This window comes from Eptatretus burgeri, chromosome 9 (genome assembly GCF_056783735.1).
Source record: "Eptatretus burgeri isolate ZD-2024b chromosome 9, Ebu_testis_v1, whole genome shotgun sequence".
Taxonomy (NCBI): Eukaryota; Metazoa; Chordata; class Myxini; order Myxiniformes; family Myxinidae; genus Eptatretus; species Eptatretus burgeri.
In genome coordinates this window covers 44,222,300-44,237,479 of record NC_140969.1, presented here as the reverse complement: position 1 = coordinate 44,237,479, position 15,180 = coordinate 44,222,300, and the positions used below count along the sequence as shown (strand labels likewise).

The 15,180-nt window shown below is 43.7% G+C and overlaps 1 protein-coding gene across 4 annotated transcripts in view; it reads right to left on the bottom strand.

The window, feature by feature from the left end:
* Positions 1-13,389: 13,389 nt before the first annotated feature.
* ALKBH1 (alkB homolog 1, histone H2A dioxygenase) overlaps positions 13,390-15,180 on the bottom strand; it is an 81,542-nt gene continuing 79,751 nt past the window's right edge. For all 4 annotated transcript variants that reach the window (XM_085894965.1, XM_085894966.1, XM_085894968.1 and 1 more), the window contains one exon: positions 13,390-14,317. In XM_085894965.1, coding sequence (XP_085751091.1) covers positions 13,891-14,317 — 427 coding nt within the window. In that variant the 3' untranslated portion in view covers positions 13,390-13,890. The remainder of the gene's footprint in view (positions 14,318-15,180) is intronic.

Sequence of the window (15,180 nt, the reverse complement as noted above, 5' to 3'; positions counted from 1 at the left end):
GGCAATCTCCGCCCACAATCCACCCGGCAATCTCCGCCCACAATCCACCCGGCAATCTCCGCCCACAATCCACCCGGCAATCTCCGCCCACATCACACCCAACAATAAGTGTGACAGAAGACACAGGACAGAATAGCCAATTATATAACAGCGCGATGTCGCCGCGCTGTAATAAACAAGGACAAATGTGTCCAAGAGCAGCATCCTAAAGGTTTTGTCGGCTAAAAAAAACAAACAAAAAAAACAATTTCCTATATTTCGTCACGTGCCTTGATTAAGCCAATAGCGAGACCAGCCATAGTGTATTTACGTATTCATGAAATATAGTGTATTTACGAAATAAATAATGTATTTACGAAATTACAATATATTAAATGGAATAATCTTTAAATAGTAAAGTGAACTTATCGAAACTTTAAAGCAAATGTCCGAATATATTTAAAAGTTCATGATCGACGCTCTCAAAAGGCACCGTCTATGTGAGGATGTGTACAAGTGTTTAGGATTTAAGGAGATCCGGATTGTGTATATAAAAGATCCGAGTTCTAATATAAAGGTTTTGTCTTCAGAAGAAGAAGAAGAAGAAGAAGAAGACCAACAACAACAACAACAACAACAACAACAACAACAACAACAACAACAACAACAACGCCGAGCTCTCTTAGAGCAGCATTCACTACGCGAGACGCTGCTCAAAGAAAACTTGCAGAATGGAAGCTGATCGAATTTTTTTTTAAAGGCACATATTTTAAGGGTGGAGAGCAGCACAAAAAGATGTCAAAAAATAAATAAATAAAAGTCATACATTTTGTGTATAGACCCAAATAACACTGAAACACCACCACCCCTTTCCTCAGTTTGCAAATAAAAAATAATTTATTGTGCTGTCTAAGAATTTAATTTGGCATCATGGAATTTTAGAAAATGGAATATTCTGCATATTAAATGCTGAAATGCATTCTGACGGACATCACCTCTGGATAACTCGAAGAGAACGACGTGTCTTAAAGAGACCACGATCGCCAGTCACCCCAGAGATTCCCGTGGGATCCCACGCCCAGAGTCGTGTTGCCATCCGCAAAAGCCCAAGTGTGAGCAGGTACCGTGCCAGCGGTTAAAAGATAGGCCTAAGTCAGTCGGCCGAGCGGAACCAACGTTACAACACATCCGATATCAAACTTGAAAAACAAATCAGTGCTGCCCAAACACCTCGGCAGTCTTATGCCACCATCAGAACAGACAGAACAAAAGCAAGAATTGCTTTGCAATAAATGTTCCCTAATAATGAAGAATAGGAAACCCGATACCCCACCATGTTTGGGTCTATTCGGCACGATAAAAGTAAATGTAAATTTCATCTACCGATATTTTTTCTCGACGAGAAACCAATAAAGACAACTCGGATAACAAACTGGAGATAAAAAAAAAAATTCGTTTGCTTGAACGCACACTCGAGCAGATAAGACAGTAGAACTAGACGAAGAAGGAGAACCTCTGCAAAGCCCACCGTGTTTCGTTCGTTTCTAGGCTTTGCCTATTGCATACAACCCAATGTACATACATGAGGCAAAACATGTGTGTTGTGATAATAAAGTGCCATACTGTAATTGGTGGCAACGGTAATTGGGCGGATGTGGCAGCACTGTATATGAATAGAAGGTCAATGGCTGGTGTTGACACGTATACCACGTACTCCGTGGAAAGTCATGCTGGAACAGTAATGGTATGTTATATACTATATTAGGAATAATGTACTCTGAGGAATGTAATTGGCGTTAGAGTATGGAGTTTAACTTCGTTATTATGTGATGCGTATGTGGTATTTGCCTTCAGTATTATGTGTACAAGTTATTGTATTTTGTTATTCTTACCCTATGTATATTTATGTTGTTGTAGATATGCGTATGGGTTTTGTGAGAATAAAGCCGATCGAAAAGGTCTATTGTTGATTACTACAACAATGTGTACGGCTTGTGTGCATGTATAATACATCGTGGTTATATACCTGGGACAATTCCAATTACACTGGGTCATGGATCAACACCCAGGCCAAAGGCCTGCCGATTATATTCTGCTTCATGCAATGGCGGCACATGATTTTATTGGGGTGGAGTCAGGCCAGCTGTCCAGCCAATGAGTGTAAAGCAAATGGTGGAGTCGGGACAACGGAACACCGACCAATGTACAATATGTGATATTTTCCAAGTTTAAAAAGGGCATAAGTCTGTGAAAAATTGACTAAATGCCTTGAAACTCGAACTTGTTCTGTAACTTGTCATAACAAAGCCGTGTACCAAGTTTCAAGTGAATACGTTAAAGGGTATGAGAAAAAAAAAGTCTTTAAAAAACCCCACAGGTGGGACTGACGGATGGACAGACAGACAGCAAACCTTCAGTCTCCACTAATAAAACATTAAAACCGGTAGGGGACTCATAAGTCAGGACACAGTTTCTTGAGGAAATGGCTTTTAGTGACGAATCAAAATGCAAGTATTTACAGTGGCAAGTGAACACGTATTTACAGGAAGAGAAAACAAAGACATGACATTTATGAACAACAGTCACAGCACGTATACTTTCCCAAATTAACCACAACATGCCAGACTTGCCTTCAGAACCTTATCAGTGACTTAACATGTTACAGTACAGTATGCCGGCAACACACATCCGATGTGGAAGAGAGAGATGGATGATTGGTAAGGAAGATGAGATTAGTGATTAGAAAAAAATTACGAGATCAGTGATTGGCAAAGAATAAGAGATGAGGACAGAAATAAATAGATGGGGACAGGACAGACCCCCTGTAGACCTCACTTGTGGATTCTGGCTCCCACATCCTGACTGAAACCGGGATCCTCCGTGTTCCGCTCCCCTCCTGCTCCTCATACAGCCACAGCACCAGCGTTTCCCCATGGACCAGTGACGCCCTGGTGCTGCAGATGAGGTGGAGGGTCCTGCGAAGCAGCGAGCAGACGTGGTCACGTGAAGGCGAAGGTGTACAAGGGCGGAAGGCGAAGAAATAAGGAAGATTGCAAAAGGACATAGACAGAAGTTGCAGGAAAGAATGAAAAACGAAGAATGCAGAGTGTGGTGAGAAATGGATTGAAAAAGTGCGAAGGAGAGTGAAAGAAAAACACGAGCGAGCAAAGCGAAAGGAATGATAGAGAGGACGACGCGAAGTGAGGACGAAAGGAGAGGACGCAAGGAGAGAAGGACAAAAGGGCCTTCGTGTTTGTGCGAATAAATAGAAATGAGCAAACCGACGCTCAAGCTTCAGATTTCCGAGTCTGAGCCTCTGTCTTTCTGTACCCTTCTATTATGAGGATCTCTGGATATGCCTCTGGATATTGTGTGTGTGTGTGTGGTTTCTGGGAAGAAAGCAAATACCTCTTTTGGAGGGAACCCCCTCTATAGACCCTCTTAAACCCCAATTTTTTTTTTAATGCCATCAACAATCTTTGGTATATCATGGGTGATGAAGGTTGTCAAGTTTCATTGGAATTGTATGCATAGTTTTGGAGAAGAAAGCAAATACATATTTTTTTGGGGGGGGGGGGCACTCCCTTTACACCCCCATGGAGCCCAACTTTTCTAATGTCACCAACAAACTTTGGTACGCCATGGGTGATGAAGGTTGTCATCAAGTTTCATCGGCATTGTGTCTGTCATTTCTGAGAACAAAGCAAATACCTATTTTGGGGGAGCATCCCCCTTAGGACCCAATTTTTTTTTTCTTTTGCCATGAACAAAATTTGGTACGTACACGTTCATGACCGTTGCAGTGAAGTTTCATCGAAATCGTATGTGTAGTTTCAGAGAAGAAGTTCAAAGTATTTGTGGAGAGACGGATCGACGACGGGCCATCCCAAAAGTGGAGTGTGGAAACTACGTTCCAGGTGAGATAAAAATGTGGAATGAGAAAAATGACACATATTGGATTTCTAACGACACAATTGCTGCGCACATCCATCATCACAGACTTTAGACAGTTAAACTAAACAGCATAACTTTGAAATAACTGCATGAAATTGAAAAATACACCACCATCGGGACAGACAGGAGGAGTTAGGACACTAAATGGTTTTAAGCGTGGAGTAAAACAAGCACATATTTACAGGGGAAAATCACAGGGCATGTATTTTCAAGGCAAATAACATTCACACTGATCCCCGACAGAGAGAGGAAGAGAGAGAGAGAGAGAAAAAGAAGACGGGGACCAATCGTGCCCCGGCACACCTTGCATCCACTCGGCTGAGCAGACGCCCCAATGACTCCAGCACAATGTCTCTATTTATGGTCCATCTCAACCCGAGGCTGGCCACGCTCCGTGTGGCTCCGGAGCGCTGTGTCACACCCTGGACCCCGGACCAGAAGATGTGCATAGCGCAGACCCCAGACCGTTAACTTATATCACCCAGACCAAAGATGTTGATGAGGGCGAGGTGATAACCAGGGCAAGGTGGTGACAAGAGCAGAGATGAGGATGGTGTCTTCCTTCTCTCCCTCTCGAGGACTTTGACTCACGATCACAAGATGACAAGCCACAAGTCCAAGACCATGCCAAGAAGCCAAGAGAGACAGCCTCGACCAAGACAGCTCATTTTCATCTCCTTATAAAGGGTCTTTTCACTCCTCTCCCATTCAAGTCCCCATTTTTAGCTTATCTGGAATTCCAGATCAGGTATTATTATCGTGCACTGTCCGTCCGTCCTTCTCCTATTTCAACTTCTCTGGCCAAACCTCAGGGCCAGTCCGGCTGAAATTTGGCAGCAAAGTTCTGCTCTTGACTGGTAATAGCGATTGCAAAGCTCGTTCCGGTCATGTGACTGTAAGTAGGTCAAAATGGCCGACTTAGTAAATTTATTCAAAAATCTTCTTCTCCAGACCCACCAGTCAGAATGCTTCCAAATTTGGGTACAACATTAGGCCAGGTCCCAGATAAGCTATAGGTCCAGTCATCCTATTTATTCATGGGAGGGGTCATAGGGTTTCTCTCCTCTCACCTGATTGGTCTCACTGAGGCGAGTGATCTCACCGTGAAGGATGCATTCTACGCCACGCTAGAGTCTGTGGTTGATCAGTGCCCCAGGCGAAATACTCTTCTAGTCTTGGGGGATTTCAATGCATCGACGGGAACTGATAGAGATGGTTGAGACATATGTTGGTCCCAATGGGTCTGGAACTGTGAACCACAATAGCACCAAGTTCCTTGACTTTGCAAGACGTCATGGACTAAGGGTGGCTGATTCATGGTTTCAGCACCCACAGGCTCATCGATGGACTTGGAATTCCAATGCTGATGGTGTGGCAAATGAGATTGACCATGTGCTCGATGGTGGTCGTTGGAGGAAGACCCAGAACTGCAGGGTCTACCTGAGTGCTCAGATCCTCAATACCGACTACAGGCTTGTGGTAACAACTCTGAAGTTGCAGCTCAAATAGAGGGGAATGGTGCCATCCTAGCCTTGGCTGGATGTTGGCAAGCTCAAGGATGAGAGGGTAGCTGAGGAGTTTGCGAACAGGCTGAGTGGAGATTTGGGGGATCTGAGTGCTTTGGTGAATCCTGAAGAGTTGTGGAGTGCCTTCAAGACCACCATCCTTGATGTTGCCGGTGGACATCTTGGAACACACCATAGGGTGAAGAAAAAAATTGTCTCTCAAGGGACGCTGGATACCGTTGACCAGAGTCACAGGGCCAGGCTTAATAGCAGAGCTGAGCTGTTCAGGGAGTTGAGGCGTAAAACTGTACGTGCGCTCAAGGTGGACAAAAAGGCCTATGTGCGAGGAATCTGTGAGGAGGTAGAGCATCACCTGTGGTCAAGTAATTCTCGTCCTACTTACAGGGGAATTCACACATTGCATTCTTCCAAGCCCATCCCTTGGTGTACTGCAGTTAGAGCGGAGAGTGCTGGGCTCTTGACAGAGGAGTCCGAAGTGAAGGCCCGCTTACTTTGAGTGGCTGTACCAGGCTGATCCACCAGTTGTTGAGTTGGATATCAGGGGTGTTACTATTCCTATCTTGGATGCTGCTATCTTGTCTGTACCTGTTTGTAGTGAGGATGATGAGGTCACAGAGAGATTTACTTGCCTTGGCAATGATATTCATGTATCTGCTGGCTGTGAGCCGGAGGCCGATAGACGTCTGGGTCGGGCCAGGGGAATCATGGATGCACTGCATCATGGGGTGTGGCGCTGTCGGTATCTGTGCAAGAGGATGAAATTCTGAGTCTTCAGGTCCTTTGTGCTTCCAGTCTTGCTCTACGGATGTGAGACTTGGACTCTGATCAGGGAACTGAGATGGTTCTTATTCGTTTGGTACCAGGACTTCAGAGAAACCTTGGTTATCGCTGATCGGACTTTGTGTCCAACGAGCGGTTGCTAAGAGAGACTCAAATGAAATTTGGTACCTGCATAGTCAATGAGCGTCAGCTGCGGCTGTATGGACATGTGGCTCGTTTTCCTGATGCTGATCCTTCTCACTAGCTTATCTAAGCGAGGGAACCTCGTGAGTGGAGGAGGTCAATGGGCCGACCATGTCAATGGGCAGATACAAGACAGGTCCAAAGGTCGACATCCCATTTGGACAGCACACTCATTGACAACACTCTGGCTGTGAAACACCAAGATGCAAATTTACAGCAGTCTGGAGATTGCAGGTCCAAATCCTGATCCCACTGCAACGACAGCAAACCACCCAGTGTGTTTTATTGTCCTGGAAGTCATTGTGGAAGCACAATCCTCCTCCAGAAATGTTACAGACAAATCAAGACAATACAATCAACAAATTTATGAACAGTGTGCAGATGTGAAAGTAACAAGTATTTCTTTAGCAATGTAGCTCAACATTCTTCTGATTCCGATGTACCATACTCTGCCGAAGTAGTTTCTCAGAAAACATTTCTTGGGTAGTTTGCCATTGCCTTCCCAGTCGTGTAGTCACGGCTGGATTATGGCCATGGTCCTGGTGACAGCTCCCCTACTCTTCACGAAGGACAACATGGGATCTTTAAATGTCCACCAACTCATGTTGGCAGATGGGACGTCCAGTTTATCGTCCATCTGAGGGACGACACACATTGATGAATCACCTGTGAAACACCAGGTTGACAGTTAATATCTGGGTCAACACTCAAACCCAGGATAGACAGCTTAGACGCGAGTGTACACATACCTCTCGGCTAGGCCATCCTGACAGAGCCAGATGGAACCGAAATGGCTCCCAATGTTGCATAGGACAAAAAAAAGAACAAAGAAAGAAAGGAAAGTCAGCAGCCTCAGCAAACTTGGCAATGCTCCTACAGGGTGGCCACAATGAACGTCTTGTTACCCCTTGTAAAAATTGAGACATTGCCTTTTTATCATCGTAGCTGACAACATCGAAGGGTTCCACAAGCTATTCCACACAAATTTGCAGAACTCTGACTTTAGTACACATTTCCCAGCATATGACGCAAGCCTTAAGTGTCCAGTGCATCCGTTTGTGCTCCATCGTTGTCATCACAGAGAATCATTTTGCACCGCATGTTCCGGAGAATTTGTGGGGTGACATGATTAAAAGCAAGTGACGCTGCTTGTTTAAGGTCATCAGTGGTTTTGTAGGGTTGCTGTGGAACAATGTATTTTATGAAGTCCCAAAGGGAATTATCACATGTCAACGGGTCTGGGTTTCAAGGTGGCCAGACAAGTGGAGCAGGCTCATGTCAAGTGGAGCAAATTTACTCATGCATAGAGTGCTTTAACCCCTATCCCACACCCCTCCCCATCATGCCCCCCCACCACTTTTCCCCCCAATTCGTCCTTGTGTCCCTGCTTGAAATATCTCACACATGACAGGCTTTTCAGATTTTTTTTCTTGGGAAAAGGGGTGGGGGGGGGGAAGAATGGAAGGAAGACAAAGTTACCCATAGGAAGAGTGCTTTAACCTCAGCATTCCCCAGGTAAAAAAGGAAGCTGTAATACTCTCTGTCACCACCACCACCACCACCACATGACGCAACATGGTCCAAATTTACATTGAGAATTTATACCCCTCCCTCACCCCCAGCATGAGGTTGTGACCACATAGCCTATGTTACACCCCCCCCCCCCCCAATAGGAAATCGTAGTTGTACTCCGACCTTGGAGTTTGTAACTTAAAAGATGTGGCCGATAAAAAGAAACAAAAAAAAAATAGAGGGAGAGAGACAATGGTGTGTGTGTGTGTGTGTGTGTGTGTGTGTGTGTGTGTGTGTGTGTGTGTGTGTGTGTGTGTGTGTGTGTGTGTGTGTGTACATATACATACATACATTAGAATCTCGACCTAGAAACAGACTGCCAAGTCCCTGGACTGTAGTTAAAAAGTGTTCTTCGAGGAAGTTTGACACCAGGTTACACTGCTTGCTATGTGGGCAGCAGCTTCTGCCCTGTAAACACAATGACCAGGTCTTTCACACATTTCACATCAATTGTCATGTTCAACGAAGAAGAATAATCGATTCCAATTGTTACCATCGCCACCAAAGGACAGAGTTAATGAATTCACCCATTTGTTAGTTGGGAAAATAATTTGGCCGAGTGTGTTGGTACGATAATTTTTTTGTTTGTTCATTTTTACATCCGCCACCAAAGGCGAAGGAGGTTATGTTTTCACTCCTTTCTGTGTGTTTGTGATTTGCAAAATCGAAGGTTTATCAAGGACTGTACATTGGTCAGTCGATTTTGTTAGTCTGTCTGTTTGTCGCCTCCAGGTCACAATTTTAAACCGATCTTCACGAAACTTCACCACATGGTGGAGTTTGTCATCATGAAGAAGCCTGGTGTTTTTGATGTCAAAAGATCAACAACTAAGGTGGTGTTTCTGAAATCAATTTTCATCCCATAGACTTGAAATTTGAAGAGGTTTGCAGATCAGTTCACTGAATTCAACCATCAATTATTTTTGAGGTCAACATTGGCCAAATGGACATCGGCCAAATTTCTAAAATTGTCAATTTTCATCCGATGGACTTGAAATTCTTGCCTGGTGTTGGCTTAAGCGTTAGCGTGGCGGGCTTTGGATCCGAGAGTTCTGAGTTCAAATCCCACTCAGCTGTTGAATTAATACCAGGTGGGGTTAACTCGACCTGTCATCTTTGAGGTCGGCAAAATGAGTGCCACCTTACTGGTATCCTGAGTCGGAGTGGCAACCTGTCCAGGATTGTGTCCAATAGCCAAGGAGACTGCTTCGGCAGCACCAACGCTCTGCACAGAGTATGGTCCCAATGGATGGATGGATGAGTTGAAATTTGAAGAGAAGTTGCATATTTGGTCATTGAATTCAACCACCAATTATTTTTGAGGTCAAATTTGTTTTATGGATTTTGCAAGTGTCGTGCTCTGCATGACGTCTTCTTCGTGTTTTTCTGTCTGTGTGCAGGATATCTCAAGAAGTTGTGCACGGATCCGGATGAAATTTGGTGGACAAGTTGTGTGTGTGGCAAGGACGAACCAATTAGATTTTCGAGAAGATCCAGATCCAACTACTAGAATTTTTGAAGCGATTCTTTACCACTGAGAGATAGGGACAAAAATGATGTATAGCACGGTATCTCAAAAAGTTGTGGACGGATTCAAATGAAGCGTGCTGGACAGGTTGGGTGTGCGACAATGACAAATTGATTCGATTTTGGCGAAGATCTGAATCCGGATCCGGATCCGATAATTATTTAATTTCCAAAGTGTTTCTTCACATTGAGAGATATGACCAAAAACGATATATAGCATGATATTTCAAAAATGTATTGGGCCCGATATGTTCTCGTGGATCAGGCATGACGTGGCGGATCTCAACCAAACTTGCCAAGGGGACCAATTGTCATAAGATAAAGGTTGGAGCAACTTTGTTTTCCCCCCTCCTCCCCCAGGGTTCATGCAAACTATCCACCACTTGCTGTGTTACAAAAACGAAGTTAATGTTGGGCAAGTGATGTTTCAATCATTTTCACTTTTCATCGCCGTTGGGGTGATTTTGTTTCATCTTTAGCTGTTCCAACGCACTTATGATTAAAAATAAAACTGCAACAATTTGCTGTGGCGCAGGTGGGTTATCCATTTACTAATAAGTGGTTATTTGTTGATTGTGCAATAAATCATAGTGTGGATTTGCTCAACAACATTGATTTGCATTGACATTCTTCAAATTATATTCTCATCGTAGTTGCATTTGTATGCATTAAACGTAGTTAATTACTCCAGTTAACCTGCTTTCTCTTCTAACTTCACCCTCTAATTTTGTAATCATCTTGTCTAGTTACACAACAGGGGATTTTTTTTTTGGGGGGGGGGAAGCAAAATGAGACCTCCACCCTCTGGGGCCCCATCATGAAAGATTGCATACCACAATTGATCGCATGTGGGCCCTTGTTGCCCCCATGCAATTGCATAGTCCTAACGCCACCACTGTTTGTGGGCGTTCGGCCAAAACTTAGTGGACAGGTTGAGTGTGTGACAAGGATGAAATGATTAGATTTTGGTGAAGATCCGGATACTATAATTTGAAGTGATTCTTCACCATTGAGATCGGGCCAAAATGATATACTGTGCAGCTTGATATATGAAAATGAGTTGGTTAGGTGTCCAGAACAAGCTGATTTTAATTTGGTTCATGTCCGGATCCAGATCCCGCTCATCAGTGGGGTACAAAACAAACTGTTCAGTTTGGTGGAAGTTTGCACGCCACCACGTTCAGTTCTTGTTTTTCATTCTTTTAGTCAAAGTTAAAGTACATGCAAATGCAGCTGGATTGGCCAAGTGAGAATAAACAATTTGTTTCTTCAATGAGCTTCAATCGATACATTTCCATCGAAATGGAAATCTTGACAACATTGCTTCAACTTCCCCAATCGAAAGGCCACATAAGGATTAGACAAAGTTATTTGAATGTGGTTCTTGGAATTCCAAAGTAATGAAGTCGATTCCCTTAACTTTCAAGATGTTAAACCAACCATAGACCAAACAAACAATTTTCAGGAATAGTAACAACAAAACACATTCAAGGACCCTTAGAAAAAGGAAGACATTTAACAGAAATAATGTATTTTCCAGAGACTCAATAAGATCAGCGATTTTTGTTTTCTTCCCAAAGTCGAGGCTCAAGGAGGAGCGAGAACATTGAATGAATCAGGATGCAACTCAACAAAAGGAACAGTAGTAAGATAGGAGGGAAAGGAAACACCAAAAGCAGGGTTGAGGGACAAAATGGAGGTAGACTTCAACAAATGAGGGACGTGGAGAAAAATTGGGGGGGTTGGAGAGGTGGCAGAGGGTGGACAATATGGATACAGAACCAAACTCTCAAGGAAGGATCACCTCATTCACCTGCTTGCACAGAATTAGCTCCCTCATTTCGGTGGCAATCAGATAATTCCACTATGCTTGGTCGTTCGATGATTTCAAATCTGTCGGTAATGCAGAACCAACATATTGCGCCGACACGTATTCATACTTTCACTAATAAGTTCCAACCAAATCTATACGAATAAATGTCAATGTGTGTCCAGCCAGTCCGTCTCCTCCATAATTCCAAAACCATGAAACCGAGAAGCACGAAACTTTGCATGCACACTAAGGGAACTCCAACGAAGTGTATGAATGAAAATTGGGTGTTTGGGACAATTTAAAGACCCCTTTTGAAGATATAATAAATGGCCTTATTTAATTATCCTTTATCAAGGCAGCGTTATCTTTGGTCACCTCGCTGGGGTGTAAATTCACGATTGTTTTTGGCTTCTCAATAATGCCTTAACATGCAATAGGCTGTGATGATTTCCTAAAGATAAAGTTTTTTTCCCCCCACTTTCCTCACTCATATCGAATGCCTGATCATCCTACCTATGAATCGCTGGATATAATACATTGCACTGCTCATAAATGCCCGGAGACGCCAGCGTTCTTGGCTTTATTAATTTCCGCACTTGCCACAACCTCCAATCTCTTAATTTCAGCAGAGTTTCAAAATTTAAATTTCTTTCTTGACTTCAGCAGTTGTTCCGACAACAAAAAAGTGTGTTCATTTGTCCAATTCGGATAGATATCGCTTGACATTGCAGGCGTGTCCGGGTGCATGGTGTTTATATAACTGATCAGCGATCGCTAATTGCTTGCCACGCCGGACGTCCATCAACGGTTTTGTTGGAGTGCTTGCTTGAGTGGTTAAGCCACTCTCACAGCTCACAGAGATGCGAGCACTCTTCAAGCTTCGATGGTGATACGGAGGCTCGGTTCCCTGTGGAGACATCTCCAGTGTTAGGAAAGAAAAATAAATAAAATTAGTAAAAAATATTTCAGTTGTTGCAAAGCAATGAATCGACACATCACGGCAGGACAGCCAAGAGGTACACACGCTTGCTCTAAGTTGTCTCGCCTGGGTTTGAATCCCGACATCTATAAACTGTCATCCCGGTGTTTCACAGGCAGGGTGATTCATCGTGTGTCATCTCGGATGGACGTTAAACTGGATGTCACATCTGCCGGAATCCTCCCTCTTTCCCTTTCTCACTCCTCTCCCACTGTTAAGGGGACTGTAAAGGACTAACGGTTTAATTTTGAATTTAAAACTGCCTCCCCATCGTGTAGAATGTACAAATCAGATTTGGAGTGAGCCGACCGGAAGGGTGCAAAGGTTGCTGCATGTGCGAGTATGCACGCATGCAGGCAGGCCTTTGGCAGGCAGATCATGTGGGTTTTAAATGCCCCTGCTAGTTTTATATGGAACACGGAGCTAAAAAGAAAATTGCTGTTTGGGTGCTTTTTATCACCCTTCCCTTCCCCTTCCACTCATGCTTACCTCCTCTCAAACCCCTCCACTCTCCACCCCCCATGGATATCTCCCAACGGTCTCAGCAGCGTGCTGTTTTAACATATGCCATTTCGTTCAATCCGACACTACTCCCGCCCCCCGCCCAAAAGTCCCACGTGCAAATGCAAGTCAAGAACCATTCCCCTCATGCTCATCTCCTCACAAATGCCCTCCCCACTCCCCCCTTTTACTCCTCACTCCCACCCCCCCAGGAGTGCACAACGACATTTGGTGAGGGGTCGCTCTCTCTACCTCCTCCCCCCAACCCTAGCTCCCCCATTCTAGCCCCCCCCCCATCCCATCCACATGAACTGCACCTTGATCTCTCAGACATCCTCCCTGGAATCCAATCCATACAAGTGCTGAAAAGTGTGGGGGCCAGCACACACCCCTGATTGGGGGGGAGCAGCACATACCCTTGATGAACTCCAGTAACAACTAGAAATAAGTCAGAGATGTACCCACATCTCACAGTACTCTCAGTACCAAAGTATAGTTCAGAAATGAGATTGATTAGTTTCATTGGTTCCCCAAGAAGCCAGAGAATCCTCGAAAAAAAGTTTTGAAAAAGGAGCATTAGGAAATAAATTTTAGCAAGGAGTGAATAAATGAGAAAACAGGCATAATGAACAAGTCGATGGCCTTACCCCTGAGGCAAAATGCACAAGATCAAATAACCAAACAGGCAAAAAAAAAAAAACACCAGAATAGACAACAAACATGATATGAAACAGAATAGACAACAATTGCTGGGAATAAGGACAAACGCGGAACGGTTTACGTAACTTTGGAAGCACGTCACTCAGAGACGCGAGATAAATGTACTAAATGCATATATGTAAAATTTAAATTCTCACAAAGCAAGTCCTTAATAAATAACAAATTATTTTTCCAACGTCCATAAAATATGGCAATGTCAGTCTGGAGTCCTTGCTTTGAAATTCATCCCACACCTACGCAAGGAACGCCCCCAGCAATTTATCCCTCGATTCGATGCTGATGAGATGTTCCTGTCCCCCAAAACAGTTGGAAAAAAAAAAAACACAAAATAATACATGATCTTGTGTTTCTCAAATTTACAACACTACATCAGGGTGGCAAGAGCCATCCATTCCCAGATTCTTGCAGAAACAGTCAGCTGCAGCAATGGGTTCATCAGGAAAGCTTAATCCAGGCCCAAGAACCTGTCGAACAGTCACATTGATTCGATTTTTGAGCAAGTACCGACTGCAGATATCCCATTCTTCTGCACTAATAAAAAGTCCACTTGTATCTGTTGCTTCATGCGGAAAGGTACAACTGTCAGTGGTTTTGCAATTGGCACAGTCCAGTAGGCTGGAGGGCAGGCCCCCACCAGGTGCGGCGACAATGCGTGGCACAGCATGAAAGCGTTGCCGTGCATCCCCAAACATGACCATGATATCCCCACTGTGCAACCAAAGCGGAACAGCTGGATCATCTCGCCGAGTCCCTCCGAGAAGGAAGATAGCCGACTGCCCAAAGCTGCAAGAACACGAGGGAAATGCTCAAACACCATGACAGGCAACAATGTTTACATTTTGATTTGTAATTTTCTCAACTTGTATTTCGAGATGGTGATATTGCCCGGTGGTACGCACACCTGCCTCTGAGCTGTCTAGTCTGGGTTTGAATCTGGGCGCAGCTACAAACTGATTAATCACCCTACTGTGAAACACTGGGATGACAATGTGTGTGTGCCTTCCCTTGGATGGACGTTAAACTGGGAGTCCCATTTGCTCACATTAGTGAATGTTAAAGATCTTCGTGTCCTTCGCAAAGAGTAGGCAAGTTATTTCCGGCACCCTGGAACAAATTAGAAACTCCTGTTCTGATCTCCAGAGGCCATTGAATCAGTGGTTCAGCCGCACTCCCAGCAAATTATGCAACCCGCAGCAATGTGCTGAAAACGGAAGAGCATTTTCTTATTTTCCGTTTGCTACGTTAAAATTGTAGCAATCATAAATTATATATCTTAATCCCTTCTATAACGTTGCGTTTAAAATTTTTTATTTAAGAGATTGGGATGAATAGAGACATTGCCCAGTAGCAATTTAAATCATTCATTCAATAATAATGGGAATAAAGCAGAATGTGTGATGTCTGCATTGTAAACGTAGTAATGCAACAAAAACATCAGATAAAAATTAACAATGAAAACCAAAAACGTGAATCGATACTCTCCACTCAAACATCCTCAAAAAAAAAATTAAATAATAATAATAATAATAATAATTTCAAAAAACCCCAAAACAATAGGTCGTGAAAATGTTACCAATCATGGCTAATGTTAAAATCCCACGATGACCAATTTTGAATGCTCCAATGCCATCTCACACTTCAAGAGA